Source organism: Danio rerio, chromosome 25, assembly GCF_049306965.1.
Source record: "Danio rerio strain Tuebingen ecotype United States chromosome 25, GRCz12tu, whole genome shotgun sequence".
Taxonomy (NCBI): domain Eukaryota; kingdom Metazoa; phylum Chordata; class Actinopteri; order Cypriniformes; family Danionidae; genus Danio; species Danio rerio.
Genome location: NC_133200.1, coordinates 38,215,691 through 38,232,772, shown reverse-complemented (window position 1 = coordinate 38,232,772; position 17,082 = coordinate 38,215,691). Strand labels below are relative to the sequence as shown.

At 39.6% G+C, this 17,082-nt stretch overlaps 1 protein-coding gene across 14 annotated transcripts in view; it reads left to right on the top strand.

Annotated features, from left to right (window-relative positions):
* lrrk2 (leucine-rich repeat kinase 2) overlaps positions 1-17,082 on the top strand; it is a 62,136-nt gene that overhangs the window by 14,448 nt on the left and 30,606 nt on the right. For 12 of the 14 annotated variants that reach the window (XR_012399907.1, XR_012399906.1, XR_012399904.1 and 9 more), the window contains 14 exon segments: positions 656-784; positions 2,282-2,452; positions 3,467-3,731; positions 3,982-4,164; positions 6,305-6,411; positions 7,378-7,444; positions 9,154-9,353; positions 9,499-9,749; positions 10,837-10,985; positions 12,109-12,202; positions 12,821-13,007; positions 13,084-13,265; positions 15,303-15,517; positions 16,808-16,935. Coding sequence is in view for 10 of the 14 variants with exons in the window: in XM_073942109.1 (XP_073798210.1) it covers positions 656-784; positions 2,282-2,452; positions 3,467-3,731; positions 3,982-4,164; positions 6,305-6,411; positions 7,378-7,444; positions 9,154-9,353; positions 9,499-9,749; positions 10,837-10,985; positions 12,109-12,202; positions 12,821-13,007; positions 13,084-13,265; positions 15,303-15,517; positions 16,808-16,935 (2,328 nt within the window). In the remaining 4 variants the exon portion in view is untranslated. 14 annotated transcript variants of the gene reach the window in all.

The following is a 17,082-nucleotide window of genomic DNA, read 5'->3' as shown; positions in this document are numbered from 1 at the left end:
ATTAAATGGGTGTTCGTTTCTACACATTGCCTAAGAGTAAACTCAAATCAGATGCAATGTTTACGTAGTTTGTCCTAAAGTAAGCTGAAATGGGGGGTGTCCAAACTCGATCCTGGAGGGCCAGTGTCCTGCAGATTTTAGCTAACTTGCCTCAACACACCTGCAAGGATGTATCTAAAAAGCTTTGTAAGAGCTTGATTAGCTAGCCCAGGTGTGTCTGAATGGGGTTGGAACAAAACTTTGCAGGACACCGGCCCTCCAGGACCGAGTTTGGACATGCCTGGGCTAATCAGGTCAGAATACACTAAATATAGTCTATCCCACAAAACATTAAGATTCATTTCATGAATAAATTAGATGCAATTTAAATAAATACCCCCCCCCATTATAAGTGTTTAATTCACACACTGGTCGTGACGTATGAAATACTGTTCCCCTGTTCGCTTTTAGGAACCTTTTGACAGTGGAAATGGCCATAATAGTGTACTAAACCGTACCGTACCTGAACACTCAGTGAAAACATGCCATACGGGGCCTTCAATGAAAACTAGTCTTTAGGCTGATTTGGGTGCATGGAGAGCTTTGATTAATGCACACTGTCCTTTGTTGTGAAATAAACAACCTGACTGAACAGTGTGTGCTTTTTGTCCACCAGGGTCTACAGGTGGTGTGGAAGTTGTTGGACACCTGCTCGAGTGCTGCTGTGTGGCTGCAGAAAGAAGCGTTCGAGAAGGAGATCTTCCAGATCCTGCGGGAGAACACGGCCGATCAGCGCAGAGATCCGGTAAGAGATCGAAAAATAAATGACTCAGACTGTAGTGTTGAGCACTGGCATTACTACAATTATCAGCGCTACTAGATTAAAGGGGACTTACTATGCAAAAGTCACACTTTTAAAGTAGTTTAAATGCAATTTTATGGGAGTATTAAGTGAATATAAGCAGCCTCTAATAGTAAAATGTATGAATTTTTATCATTTATAATCCCACTTGATAAACCGTCTGTAGAAACATTTTTTGCTGCATATCCCAATTCACATGCATATACTACACTTTGTGTGAAGGAAAAGTATATACTTTTGAGTGTGTAACAAGAGTATAAAAGTTTTGGGATATACTACTGCCTCATTAACAGGCATGTTGCTTAGTCATGTCCCCCGTCAATCTTCCACATTTGTCATTTAATTTCCTACCTTATTGAAGCAGCAGCACGATAATCTGCCATCCATGAGTCTTACATGCAAAGAAATCTCATGTCTTTGGGTAATTATGCATTCAGAAGTTAATCTCCAAATTTATCTTTATGTTCACATTGTTGTTGCAGATGAAATATATTAAGGAAAACGCGGTTTAAATGTGTTCCAGTTGGCTAGATATAGTCATTCAAACAACTTTACCGAAGCCTTGCTACTTGACTGTTGGTCTTGCGAGTCGGCCATGTTTGTAGTTTGTTTACACTTTACCAGCGAATGTTTGCAGTTCTAAACAAATTCACATCTAATGCGCAATGTATTGTGGGCAATAATGTAGTATTGGAGTTTTTACCGGAAATGGTAAACCATCCAGGAAGCTTTGGCATTCTCTTTTCAACATGCTATCGTTAATACTAATTCTGTTCTTGAATACTATATAGGATGGATAGTATGCCAATTGGGGCGCAGCATCAGATTGACAGTATCCCTTTGAGGGGGAAAGCCCCGCCCACTAGTGACCATCTCTTACTCATTAGCATAGGGTGTCAATCTTGTTTTTGAATCTGCCACTATGCTGACACATGGGCATTTGTAGCTCCGCCTTCTTCTGAAAAGAGCACAATCTCATTTGAATTTAAAGCGATAGTCACCAAAACACCACCATTAAGATCAAAGCCTAAAAGGGTCAGATTTGGAGTGTTAGAAATCATTATTAATGTGGTGTTTTGAGCTGAAACTTCTCTCACACACACTCTAGGGACATCAGAGACTTATTTTAGATCTTGGGGTGTAGTAGGTCCCCTTTTAAAGACACAGTTCACTCAAATGTAAAATCGATCATTTACTCACCCTTCACTTGTTCCAAACCTGTTTGACTTTCTTCTGTTGAACACAAAAGATACCTTGAAGAATGTCATAAATAAACTGGAAGTCAATGGTTACAGGTTTATTTTTTTTTTCCTACTCTTGAGGTCAGTGGTTGCAGGTTTGCAGCTTTCTTCAGAATATCTTTGTATGAAAACTGTATATATGTTTGTCTCTCTAAGAAAAGCGAGTCCTCCTGTAAATTCGGCTTGTGTTCGTCTTCAGCTGCAGGGAATGAGCTGCCTGTGCTTGTCTAAGATGGTGACGGATGGAGAGATCCTGTATGCTCTGCTGGAGAGAGCGTGTGAGGATGGAGACGTGGACATGGCAGAGTGTCTGATTCAGCTGGGCGCCGACGTCAACAAGAAAACCAAGAGCGATTCACTCCTATATCAGGTCTGAAATCTGGAACTTTAAACTCTGAATTGACAATTTATTTCAAACCTACAGTGTATATATAAACACTTTCAGTAAACGCAGCAATTTTCATAAGCTAAAGGTTTATTTCTCTCCGATATTGTTGACAGTTGTCTAAATCTGTTTAGTTAGGCACTTCTCCTTTGTGGAGATGCTGGTTAGACAGCATGATTATTGCACAGGTGTGGCTTAGGCTGGCCAACTCAATATAATAAACAAAAGGCCACTCAAGTTTTTTATTTTTTTTTTATACTATGGGGAAGATTAAAATGTCTGTATTACTAATGCTAACTAGATCACATGTAGCGTGTCTTAGCCAATCACATGGGAAGCTGTATCCCTTCCTATGTGATTGGCTGTGGATACACGCATCATTCATTCTGTTTGGCTTAGTCCTTTTATTAACTTTAGATTGCCACAGCGGAATGAACCATTAACTTATCCACCATATGTTTTACGTAGCGAATGCCCTTCCAGCTGCAACCCATCACTGGGAAACACCTATAGAAACTCATTCGCACACTAGACAATTTAGCTTACCCAATTCTCCTATAGTGCATGTGTTTGGACAAGTTGCAGTCCTGGCTGGGTCAGTTGGCGTTTCTGTGTGGAGTTTGCATGTTCTCCCTCGTGTTGATGTGGGTTTTCTCCAGGTGCTCCTGTTTCCCCCATAATCCAAAGTTACATGCGCTATAGGGGAATTGGGTAAGCTAAATTGTCCGTAGTGTATGAGTGTGAATGCACGAGTGTATGGGTGTTTCCCAGTGATGGGTTGCAGCTGGAAGGGCATCCGTGGTGTAAAACATGCTGGATAAGTTGGTGGTTCATTCCGCTGTGGCGACCCCTGCTTATTAAAGGGACTAAGCTGAAAAGAAAACAAATGAATGAATAATGGAAGTTAATGGGGCAAAAACAGTCCCCAACATAATGAAAGGGGGAGTCAATTTGAACAATACACAAGGTACAGTCTTGAGTTTTTATCTGTGTGTGCAGGCGTGTGATCGTGGGGCTCCCCTGGCTCTGCTGGAGCTTTTGGTTTCTTCAGGCGTTCATGAGCAGCATCTGCGTGGAGCTCTGAGTGTGTGCGTGCGGAGGTCGGATGATCCTGCTGTCACTCTGATCCTCCGCCGTCTGGGACTTGACCACACCAACAGCGCCCTGTGTCTCGGCAGCGTCCGCATCGGACACATGAAGGCCTCGTGGATCAGCGCTCTTCTGTCTGAGCGCAGGAGTCAATCTACAAACACGCACTACAGCAGTGAGTCTGTTCACACCAATGCTAATGCTAATGCCATCTGGAGTTGTTCATTTATTTATGACATGATAATCTATTCTGGATTGATTATACATCAATATTTGGTGGAATGACCCTGTATAATCGACAAAGTAATGTAATATACAACATTACCTAACCTGCACAAACTCATTACGATTCTGCTTGATTTTTGTAGTTTTAAAGCTAGCTTGAATGCTATCTGTTGAATCTATCTGTTTTTGTACCTTTTAAGGTAAAGGTCAGCGTTTGGCCAGACAGATCTCGCAGCTCCAGAGGAAGAAGGGGATTGTGGGAGTTAGCAGATTATCGAGTGATGTCAGCACATCAGGATATTTCACCGATGAGGAAAGTGACGACTCGCATATTTCCTTAGAGGACAGCTTGGTCTTTATGTTCGATGAGTTGGAGAGCGACGGTAGGATAGCAACATCATAAAACATGCTAGCAATGTTAGTAAATGTTGGCAAAGTTCTAGAACATTACCAATAATATTAAACATGTTAGCAAAGTATTACAAATATGCCAATGCTCTAAAACATGTTAGCATCATTATACAAACATTCTAGAAACATGGTAAAACATGCTAGCAATACATGATAGCAATGTGTTACAAACATTGTCAATGTTCTAAAACATGTTCGCATCATTATACAAACATTCTAGAAACATGGTAAAACATGTTAGCAGTACATGGTAGCAATGTGTTTCAAATATCCATAATGTTTGAAAACGTATTACCAATATTCAAAAACATGTTAGCAAATTGTGAAAACATTCTAGAAACATGGTAGAATATGCTAGCAATACATGATGGCAATGTGTTAAAAATATTGTCAATGTTGTAAAACTTTACCAGCATTTTAAAACATGTTTGCAACATTTATTCATTTTCCTTTAGCTTAATCCCTATTTATATTGGGTCACCACAGCAGAATGAACTGTTCCAGCATATGTTTTACGCAGCAGATGCCCTTCCGGCCGCAACCCAGTGCTGGGAAAATGTTAGCAACATTATAAAAACATTCTAGAAACATGCTAGCAATACATAGTTGCAATGTGTTACAAATATTGGCAATGTTCTAAAACATGTTATGGATATTCTGAAACCTGTTAGCATCATTTATGAAAACAATTTAGAAACATGGTAACATGCTAGCAATACATTGTAGCAATGCGTTACAAATATTGGTTCTAAAACATGTTATCAATATTTTAAAACATATTAGCAACATTCTAGAAACATGCTTGAAGATGCTAATACATGGTATCAATGTGTTAAAATTGTTTGGCTTTTTTAAAAGATGAAGTGAAAATTCTAAGATGTTACCATTGTAAAGCATGCTAAAAATAGGAAAACATGCCAGACCAATGTGGAAAAACGTGGTAGCAAATTAAAAAAATGTTAGCAATGCTTTCAAACATGATACCAAGGGAAATTGCATGATATCTATGTTGCTAGCATAGCTTATCAGTGTGAAACAAATATGCTAAAAACGTGTTAGTGTAAGAAGCATTCTACCAATGTAATGCATAATGTGCTCAGTTATATTAGCAATGTGCTGAAACATGTTAATGTGATTTAGCACAGCAGATGTTTAAAACATGCTACCAGTGTGTTGGCATAAATGCTGTTGTTCTAAATCATGCGCAAAATGAGCTGAACATGCTAGACCAAAGCTAGCAAAATGCTAAAACAAAAACTTTTTTAAAACAAACTAGTAAATAAATAAAACATGCATGTTAAAACATTATAAACATGCTAGTAATCTGCCAGTAGCTAAAAGATCCTACCAATGTGGTAAAACATGCTAGCATGATTGTAAAATGTTAGCAGTGCTCTAAAATTATAGCAACTTAAGACAGCAATGTATTAATGTGCTAGTAAAATGCTAGCAAAGTTAAAACATGTTTGCTACATTGTATAGGGGTGTTAAACATGCTAGCAACATTCTAAAACATGCTGGGAAGGATTGAAAACATGCTGCCAATGTGTTGAAAGGCTGTTGTTCTAAAACATGTTAAACATGAGGTAAAACATGTTAGACTAAAGCTAGCCATGTGGTAAAAATGCTCACGTTTCTAAAAAAAAACGATAAATACATAAAACATGCACGTTAAAACATTATAAACATGCTAGTAATCTGCCAGTAGCTAAAGTATTCTAACAATGCTAACAGTTTTAAAACCTGTTGAAAATGACAGCGACGCACTACAATGCTTGTTGCATGTTCTGTCAACAATGTATTAAAACATGCTAGTAAAGTACTAGCTAAGTTAAACATGTTTGCAACATGCTATTAAAATGTTAAACATGCTAGCAACATTATGAAACATGCTACAATGTTAGCGCAAAGCAAATACCTATCAGCATTTTAACAAATGAGCAATAGCAAATGGCTAACAGGGAATGAAAACTTTAACAGAGCTAAAACTTTAAACTCTGGGATGTTGAAATTAAACATGCTAATCTGTCTAGCATCAGTATTTGTCTTGAGAAACTCTTTCAACTAGTAGTCTGTATTTATCTGATAGCATTAACGTTTGTCACCTCATAGGCAGTGACGGCCCTCCACATGGATTCATGCTAATCAGTGATTCTCTGGAAGTTAGCAGGAGACCCGTCTGGAGGCGTCGCAGCCACAGCCGACGTACCAGTTCAGAGGTAACAGATCACACACACTTTTGGTGGGCTGTTTGCTTTTTCTGCTCATATCTTGCCCCATGTACATGCTTTTGGTATAAAGTGTCCAAATGTCGATTCAGTCAGGTATAAACATTTAGCGACTGCTTCCATTGGAGTTTTGAATGGTAACGGCCAATAGGATATGGATAGTGGTGACTTGGTTCTGGTTAGCAGTCATCATTTAACAATTTGTATCGTCTTTATTCTTATTGCCTGGTAAGGGGGGTATGGATGATTCTAAGGGTCCATGCCGTTTCGGGGCCCCCAGAGATGCTATTAGGGGCCCACCAGAACCCTTTCCCAACCCATTGCTATAACATCTGTAAGCCTCCCTGTGTAGCATGTTTAGTGTGTATCATGCACGATAGATTTGTTCTGGTTATGTATACGCAGCACACACTGCCCAAGAAAAAACATCTTCTAAGGGGGTACAATAAATTGCAGAGTGTAATTTTGGCTACTAGAGGGAGTGTATTCACAACAAACATAGGCGTAGTTTGATGATGATGTGACTGAGTGTGGAATCATGGGAGTTGTAGTCTTCATTCATTTATTGTTTTCGGCTTAGTCCCTTTATTAATCTGGGGTTGCCACAGTGGAAAAGCAGCCATAGACTTCCTTAGTATATTTTGTTTCTACTATGAAAGTCAATGGCTGTTTTTCCGAAATTCTTCACAATATCTTGTTTTGTTTAACATAAATTCAACTTGGAGCCTTTTGAGTGCGAGTAAATGATGAAATTTGACCGTTTCATTCCATTCATTCTATATGGAGGAATAAAATAGAGCTACAGCGGTTTCCCTGGTTTAGAAACATAATGATTATATTTTCCCAGGAATTTACAATGTCATTCTCTTGATCACATGAGATGGAAACAGGGCTTTAGATGTCTATGGTTTAGTTTTCACTCTCTAAAGTAGTCTCGGATTGATTGTTTTTCTGCAGGGCTACCATGGAGAGGCGGATCCAAGTGTCCCTGTGCAGAAGCACGCCAACTCCCACAACATCAGAGGTACAAGCTGTTACCTAAACTGTTCATACAGAGTTGACTATCTTTGTCTTGTTGGGTAAAACTTGAAGAGGTGTTCATAAGACTGTCATTAAACCTTTATATTCATGAATGTGAATGGGATTTTATGCTAAAGTGTCTTTCACTCCGTTTTGTCATTTTAAATGCAAAGATGACATTGTTTTGACAACTTGACATAAAAAAAATACATCCAACCCAGTCTCATTCTAAAAACGACATGTCCCGGTAGGTACATATTTGTGCAGTTTTTGTTTTCGCGAATTCGTGAGAGGCCGCTGTGTGCGCTTTTTCATATCTCGAACGTCTCTCATGAGTTCCGTTTGCGCCCGCGCTGTTCTCGCGTCAACCCACCAGAGACTGCTGTCTGAGCAACAATTTAGAAAAGCCGTCTAGCAAAAGAAAAGTTTTTTTTTTTTATTTTTTTTTATTTTTTTATTTTTTTTATTTTTTTTTTTTTTTAACCACGTTTTTGGATTTCACCACACTCTCACCCTGTTATGAACTCGTTCACTTATTTTTTTTTTTTGGATTCTGTTTTCGTCTTACCTGATTTTTGGAACCGCTCTTCCCCAGCCTCGAACCCGCTCGCCGTGGTCAACTCCTCCCTGCATCTGAAGTTCGCCGAATTGTTTTAATGCCACACCAGAGGCATTGGTGGTAGCACTTTACAATAAGGTTCATTAGTTAATGCATTTACTAATGATGAACAGCACTTATTAATCATAATTGAACATTTACTAATGCATTATTAACGTCCAAACTCATGCTTGTTAACATTAGTTAATGCACCGTAAGTTAACATGAACTCGCGATGAACAACTGTATTTTCATTAACTAACGTTAACTAACATGAACAAACAATGAACAATACATTTATTAAGTATTTGTTTGTTAATAAATGCATAATTAACTAATGAACCTTATTGTAAAGTGTGACCTATATTCATTATAGGAAAAAAAACATACAGATAACAACAACACTAAAACGAGTCAAATACAATCTTTTAGTTTGATTGTTGACGCATCAAACGCGCATATTTATTTATTTATTTATTTATTTATTTATTTATTTATTTATTTATTTATTTATTTATTTCAAAATCTACTTCTTCAATATCTCTTTTTTTTTTTTTTTTTTTTTTTTTTTTTTTTTTTTTTTTTTTTTTCAGTTCAAAAACACCTCCCAGATATCACCAAGTTCCAACATCGCCTCATTCTGAAAGCTTAGCCCTATACACATTTCTGGCGATCGTGAATTATGTAGCCAGAAGTACATATGGGTGCATTTTTTTTTTTTTTTTTTTTTTTTCTTCTTTAAAACGAACGCTATGGGGCCGTATGACAGTGTTTCTTTTCGCGCTAAAGAAATTCGAGATCTCAGTGTACACAGCGGCCTCTGGTGGATTCGCAAAACCAAAAACTGCGAAAAACGCACCTCCTGAGGCATTTTTGGCACTCTACAGAAATGTGTATAGGGGTACATGTTCAGAATGAGACTGGGTTGCAAAATGTTTTTTATTATTACATATGTGAGCTTTTCAAGAGCCAAACATGTTGTTTGGTTTCTCAACCTAAGTCCAATGGAGGGGCCATTAACATTTTGTGGCCATTTTATTTTTTAATTTTTTTTTTTTATACATGAACACCCCTTCAAATAAAGCGTTGTCATTTTTTTTATCTGATGTCCTCAGGTCAGGGTTTCTCTGAGAGTTTCTCCAGTCCTGTGGTCCTGGATAAAGACCCGGTGCGTCTGCTGGATCTGTCTGGGAATGAGCTGAACGATCTCTCCTGTCTGACGGATCTGAACTCTCTCAAGAAACTGATTGAAAACCTTCATCGGCTCGATTTGAGCGGCAACAATCTGTCACAGTTTCCCAGCATTCTCTGTCAGGTGAGTGAATGCTATATCTCCTCCCTCTTTAGCAACCGCTCTTCTCTGAACCGCCCTCGATTACAACGAAAGGGGAATCGATGTGAACGAAACACACGGGATAAACACAATGAAATCTATTTCCCCATTGTGTGTCGTCTCTCAGAGTTTGCGCAGTCTGACTCGTCTGGATCTGCAGGGAAACCATCTGCAGTGTTTGCCATCTGAACTGCTCAGTTTACCAGCGCTCCACACACTGAACGTGTCCCGCAACTGCATCGGTCCGCTCCTGCAGCTGGAGCCCGGCGTCTGCAGTCCAGCCCTGCGGCGCCTCAACCTGTCCTTCAACCAGATCACCGTCTGCCCATTCCAGCTGCGCAGCGCCACCCAGAGGCTGGAGGAGCTCTCACTGGAGGGGTGCGGCTGCAGGGGTATTATGGGAGTAACGGGGTCTTTTTTTTTTTTTTTATAGGCTTTACATGGCCTTTATTAAAGGTTTTGCAATATCTTTATTATGAGGGTTAGAGGACCTTTTATTATGGTCTTTATAGGGCATTTATTATGGGGGGTACAGAGTCTTTATTATGGGATTTACAGTGCCTTTTATTATGGGGTTACATGGCCTTTATTATAAGTTTTACAATGCCTTTTATTATGGGATTTACAGGGCCTTTATTATGTGATTTACATTGACTTTTTATGGGCTTTACGTGGTCTTTACAGGGCCTTTTTTAATGGGGGTTATAGGACCTTTTATAGTGGACTTTACAGGGTATTTACTATGGGGGTTACAGGGCCTTTGTTATGGGGGGTACATGGCCTTTATTATAGGCTTTACAATGGTTTTATTATTGGAATTTCAGGGCATTTATTATGGGCTTTACATGGACTTTTTATGGGCTTTACGTGGTCTTTATTATGGGGGTACATGGCCTTTATTATAGGCTTTACATGGCATTTATTATGGGATTTTCAGAGCCTTTATTATGGACTTTACAGGGCCTTAATTATAGGCTTTACATGGCTTTTATCATGAGTTTTACGGGACCTTTATTATGGGCTTTACATGGCCTTATATTATGGCTTATACAGGGCCTTTAATTATGGGCTTTACAGGGCCTTAATTATGGACTTTACAGGGCCTTTATGGACTTTACATGGACCTTATTATGGAAGTTACAGGGTCTTTATTATAGGGGGTACATGGCCTTTATTATAGGCTTTACAGTGCCTTTATTATGGGGGTTTTAGGACCTTTTATTATGGACTTTACATGGCATTTTCATGGGGTTTACAGGGCCTTTATTATGGGGGGTACATGGCCTTTATTACAGTTTAACTTTCAGATCATCTTAAGCAGGTCTTCATGCTTTAATACTCCTGAGTTGCTGCTGTCTGATTTGCTATTTGTATTAAGTTGAAGCAATGTGCTTGATCAAGTGGCTGGTCAGTGTAAATAAGTGCACAAAAGAGGTGAACTGACGATATAATCTCTCTTTTCCAGAAATCAGATCTCCGAACTCTCCCTCCCGCTCTGTCTGGCTGAGCTGAAGGTTTTAGACGTCAGTAAGAATCAGGTTAAAATAGTTTCAGACAACTTCCTTGCGGAATGCCTCAAGATGGAAACTTTCATCGCTTCTGTTAACCAGATCAGTAAGTCCACCTGACTCGGATCACTTTTTCTTTACTGTCTTAAAATTGCTTTTGTAATCTTTAAGCAAAATATAATGAGCAAAATATAATGGTCTTTCTTTTTTTGTTGGCTTTTGTTGCATATGCAGGCTGTTGGTGGTAATAAATATGAATAAATTACCTAATAATAATAATTACAATAATGATGATGATGATGATGATGATGATGATGATAATAATAACAATAATAATAATACTTTTTTTGCTTGCCTTCTGTTTTTGTAATTTCAATTTGATTATTTTTATAAACAAGGAGAGGTGCTTTTTTTTTTTATTTTTTAATTTTTAATTATATTTAATTCCTTCTACTGAATTAACACACAAATGAAATATCAAAGTATTAATAATTAGTATTAATGTTTAAGGCTGTTTTTGTAAATACTGCAGACTTTCTTAATCTTAACATCATTTACTTTGTAATGCAGTGCTCAGCATAAATGAGTGCACCCCATTTTGAAAATTAATGTTTATCAATTTCTTAGTGAATAAAGGTAAGATATTTTGGTGCATTCGAACAAAACAGATTAATTAAACAATGTTTTAGTCATCAAACATCTTTAGAAATGGAGAGATACAGTAATGCATTTAAATTCATGAGGAAAAAAAAAATACAAACTACAAAATGTAATCATTTATTTGTTTCTCCTGAATTTTGCTCTTAAATTTTTTGTATTTAATATTTTCCCCTGACATATGAACTTGGATGTGCTATTTCTGGACCGGTATCATGAGTTATTTTGTTAGTACTGAAGCCATACCTGGAGCTAATCGGAGTAATCTAATGTATATGCTCAAACATATAATATTGTAAAGCTTCCTATAGAAAATATGAATTTAAATGAGAGATTTGTGAGGGGTGTAATCATTTATGTTGAGCGCTGTGTAAACAGCATAATAACATATACAATGCAAGCACACCGTTTCTCACAGCTTCCAAAAATCTCCTGTTTACCATATAATCAATTCCAGTGGCATAACATTAAGAGTTCTGCTACGTAATTCAGACACATGTCTTCATTGTCTTATATATCAAACTGCTGTTCTTTATTGTTGCTATCATTGAGAAGCATCTTGTTTTATGCAGGTTCACTGCCACACCTTCCCTCCAAAATAACCACCGTGAAATTATCACACAACACTTTCACCAGGGTTCCTGAAATAGTCATCAACTTGCCATGGTAAGTTCATTTTTACTAATGTTACACAGTATTTATGAGGGTGCAGCAGTGGGTAGCACAATCGCCTTACAGCAAGAAGACCGCTGGTTTGGGTCCCAGCTGGGCCAGTTGGTGTTTCTGTGTGGAGTTTGCATGTTCTCCCCGTGTTGGCGTGGGTTTCCTCCGGGTGCTCCGGTTTCCCCACCGTCCAAACACATGTGCTATAGGAATTGGGTCAGCTAACTTGTACGTAATGTATGCGTGAATAAGTGTATGGATGTTTCCCAGTGATGGGTTGCAGCTGGAAGGGTATCTGCTGTGTAAAACGTATGCTGGATAAGTTGGTGGTTCATTCTGCTGTGGCAACCCATGATAAATCTGACAATAAGCCGAAATGAAAATGAATGAATGAAATTGGCTGTAGTGTGTGTGTGTGTGTGTGTGTGTGTGTGTATAGATGTTTCCCAGTATTGGGTTGCAGCTGGAAGGGCATCCTCTGCATAAAATATATGCTGGAATAGTTGGTGGTTCATTCTGCTGTGGCAACCCCTTTATAAGTAAGGGATTAAGCCTAAGGAAAACGAATTGATGTTGTGATTTCACACAGACTGTAACATTTCTCTTGTTGTCTGTGATTAGCTTGCGTTCGGTGGACATGAGGAATAACAGTGTTGGCGTTCTGCCGGGTCCATCTGTCTGGCTGAGTGTGAACCTCAGAGAGCTGATGTTCAGCCATAATCTCATCTCCGCACTCGACCTCAGCGGCCCTGTGTACAAGTGGGCCCGACTGGAGAAACTGCACTTAAGCTTCAACAGACTCACTGAGGTACTGTATGATTCGGCTCTGCACTGATGTCCGGGCCGTTCTCTGACTGACAACGCTGAGGTGTTCTGTGCTCCAGATTCCTCCTCAGATCGGGATGCTGGAGGACCTGACGTCTCTGGATGTGAGCCATAATGAGGGTCTGCGCTCGTTCCCGGATGAGATGGGGAAGCTGGTGCATCTGTGGGATCTGCCTCTGGATGGCCTGCAGCTCCAGCTGGACCTCAAACACATCGGGAGCAAAACCAAAGACATCATCAGGTGCACATCTGTCCACATTTGTTTGATTTATTTTGTTTGTGTTATTGCGGACAGGTTATATTTGATTGTGTAAGTTATGTCCCTCCCTCTAATTACATATTCCAAATAAATAAAATAAAAATAAAATAAAAAAATAGCTATATGAATAATTAAGCCGTCTACTGTTATAAACTAGCCTAGAGCGCCATCTGCCATTTATAAACTAGCCTAGAGTGCCATATGTTATAAACTAGCCTAGAGCACCATCTGCTGTTATAAACTAGCCTAGAGCACCATCTGCTGTTATAAACTAGCCTAGAGCACCATCTGCTGTTATAAACTAGCCTAGAGTGCCGTCTGCTGTTATAAACTAGCCTAGAGCGCCGTCTGCTGTTATAAACTAGCCTAGAGCACCATCTGCTGTTATAAACTAGCCTAGAGCACCATCTGCTGTTATAAACTAGCCTAGAGCGCCGTCTGCTGTTATAAACTAGCCTAGAGCGCCGTCTGCCGTTATAAACTAGCCTAGAGCGCCGTCTGCCGTTATAAACTAGCCTAGAGCGCCGTCTGCCGTTATAAACTAGCCTAGAGCGCCGTCTGCCGTTATAAACTAGCCTAGAGCGTCGTCTGCCGTTATAAACTAGCCTAGAGCGCCATCTGTTAAACTAGCCTAGAGCGCCATCTGCTGTTATAAACTAGCCTAGATGGCAGTCTGCTGTTATAAACTAGCCTAGAGCGCTGTCTGCTGTTATAAACTAGCCTAGAGCGCCATCTGCCATTTATAAACTAGCCTAGAGTGCCATCTGCTGTTATAAACTAGCCTAGAGTGCCGTCTGCTGTTATAAACTAGCCTAGAGCGCCATCTGTTAAACTAGCCTAGAGCGCCATCTGCTGTTATAAACTAGCCTAGATGGCAGTCTGCTGTTATAAACTAGCCTAGAGCGCTGTCTGCTGTTATAAACTAGCCTAGAGCGCCATCTGCCATTTATAAACTAGCCTAGAGCACCATCTGCTGTTATAAACTAGCCTAGAGTGCCGTCTGCTGTTATAAACTAGCCTAGAGCGCCGTCTGCTGTTATAAACTAGCCTAGAGCACCATCTGCTGTTATAAACTAGCCTAGAGCACCATCTGCTGTTATAAACTAGCCTGGAGCGCCGTCTGCTGTTATAAACTAGCCTAGAGCGCCGTCTGCCGTTATAAACTAGCCTAGAGCGCCGTCTGCCGTTATAAACTAGCCTAGAGCGCCGTCTGCCGTTATAAACTAGCCTAGAGCGCCGTCTGCCGTTATAAACTAGCCTAGAGCGTCGTCTGCCGTTATAAACTAGCCTAGAGCGCCATCTATTTTTATAAACTAGGCTAGTTTAACAGATGGCACTCTAGGCTAGAGCGCCATCTGCTGTTATAAACTAGCCTAGATGGCAGTCTGCTGTTATAAACTAGCCTAGAGCGCTGTCTGCTGTTATAAACTAGCCTAGAGCACCATCTGCTGTTATAAACTAGCCTAGAGCACCATCTGCTGTTATAAACTAGCCTGGAGCGCCGTCTGCTGTTATAAACTAGCCTAGAGCGCCGTCTGCCGTTATAAACTAGCCTAGAGCGCCGTCTGCCGTTATAAACTAGCCTAGAGCGCCGTCTGCCGTTATAAACTAGCCTAGAGCGCCGTCTGCCGTTATAAACTAGCCTAGAGCGTCGTCTGCCGTTATAAACTAGCCTAGAGCGCCATCTATTTTTATAAACTAGCCTAGAGTGCCATCTGTTAAACTAGCCTAGAGCGCCATCTGCTGTTATAAACTAGCCTAGATGGCAGTCTGCTGTTATAAACTAGCCTAGAGCGCTGTCTGCTGTTATAAACTAGCCTAGAGCACCATCTGCTGTTATAAACTAGCCTAGAGCACCATCTGCTGTTATAAACTAGCCTAGATGGCTGCCTGCTTTTAAAAACTAGCCTGCGAGCGCTGTCTGCTGTTACCAAGCACTCGTAGCATGAAAATAGACACTAGTACATCCTGCAGATGAAATGTGAAAGTGATGTAAACGTTCCTGCTGTGGTTGTCCAGGTTCCTGCAGCAGCGTCTGAAGAAGGCCGTCCCGTATCACCGCATGAAGCTGATGGTGTTGGGGGGCTCCGGCAGCGGAAAGAGCTCTTTAATTCAGCAGCTGATGAGACTCAGGCGCTCACAATGGAGATCAGATCCAGGCGTCAGCATTCGGGACTGGCCCGTCAGGAGCAAAGACAAGAGGAACATGATGCTGAACGTCTGGGAGTTCTCAGGTCAGCTGCAAAAATAGCTTCAGTGTGTAATGATTAACCCTTGTGTGCTGTTGGGGGTGTTCTCATCCATACCGAGGGGATTTTGAAATTTAATTTGGCTACTATATTCTCTGTGTTTCAGCAAATGGGATGAGTTTTGGTGACATCTTATTTTGACTCGTATTTTAGGAAAACGCTTTGAAAAAAAAAAAAAAATCATCAATACACTCTGGGTAAATTGACTTCCCTTTCGTTATGTTGGTGGCTGTTTTTGCCCCATTGATTTCTATATAATCACTTTTTTTGATTGCAAAGCCATGACAGTATATAATCATGCATTCTTGATTGTTGCTGGTTTTCCTGTTAAGAAGTACAATTTTACGGTGGCCAAGAGAGCTTAACATGCTGCAATTTAAGAAAACGCGTGCAATTACAAAAAACCCTGTAAAGTAAGAAAAGATCTTCATCTGTTTGACGGCACATGCTGCAAATCCTCACAACACATACATCAATAAATTGCTCTGCTTGCGTTGTGAAAAAGCAGAACGTTTTCATAAATTGTTTGCGTTGTGAGAATGCAATTTATGAAAATGTTCTGCTTTTTCTCACAATGCAAGTAATTTAGAAAAACGCACTGCATTTTCTCACAGTGCAAAAAAATTTATGAAAACACCCTGCATTAAAAAAAAAAAAAACTCAAACAATTTATGAATGTGTTGCATTTTTTCAGTGCAAACAATTTACGAAAACGCCTTGCATTTTCTCACAAAGCAAACAATTTACGAAAACGCCTTGCATTTTCTCACAGCGCAAGCAATTTCCGAAAATACACTGGATTTTCTCACAGTGCAAACAACTTCCAAAAACGCCCTGCATTTTCTCACAACACAAACGATTTCCGAAAACCCACTGCATTTTTTCACAGCGCAAACAATTTATGAAAACGGCCTGCATTTTCTCACCACTCAAATAATTTCCAAAAACGCCCTGCATTCTCAACGCAAACAATTTATGAAAATGCGCTCCATTCAGTGCATTCAAATTGTTTGAGTTGTGAGAATGCAGCACATTTTCGTAAATTGTTTGCGTTGTTAAATGCAGCACATTTTCGTAAATTGTTTGGTGCTTTGTTTGGTAACTACTTTTGTTTATCTTTTTTATTGTATTATTTATTATTATTATTATTATTATTATTATTATTATTGTGTGTTTTGTGTCAGCTATTGTTGTGAACCAAACTACCCCTCGGGAACGATAAAGAAATTCCAATCCAATCAAAAAAAAATTATTTCTGATTTTTTTTTTTTTGAGGTGGTGAAGAGTGCAGTGGGATTCACCCTCACTTCATGAGCTCCAGAGCTGTCTATCTAGTGCTCTACGACCTCAGTAAAGGAGCCAGCGAGATCCACGCCATCAAACCCTGGCTCTTTAACATTAAGGTGAGAAGGATTTCACCACATGCTTTGATCCAAATCAAACATTGCTTAAGGGGTCTTATAATATTGACCTTAAAATGGGTTTAAAGCAATTAAAACTGCTTTTATTCTAGCCGAAATAAAACCAGACTTTCTCCAGAAGAAAAAAGA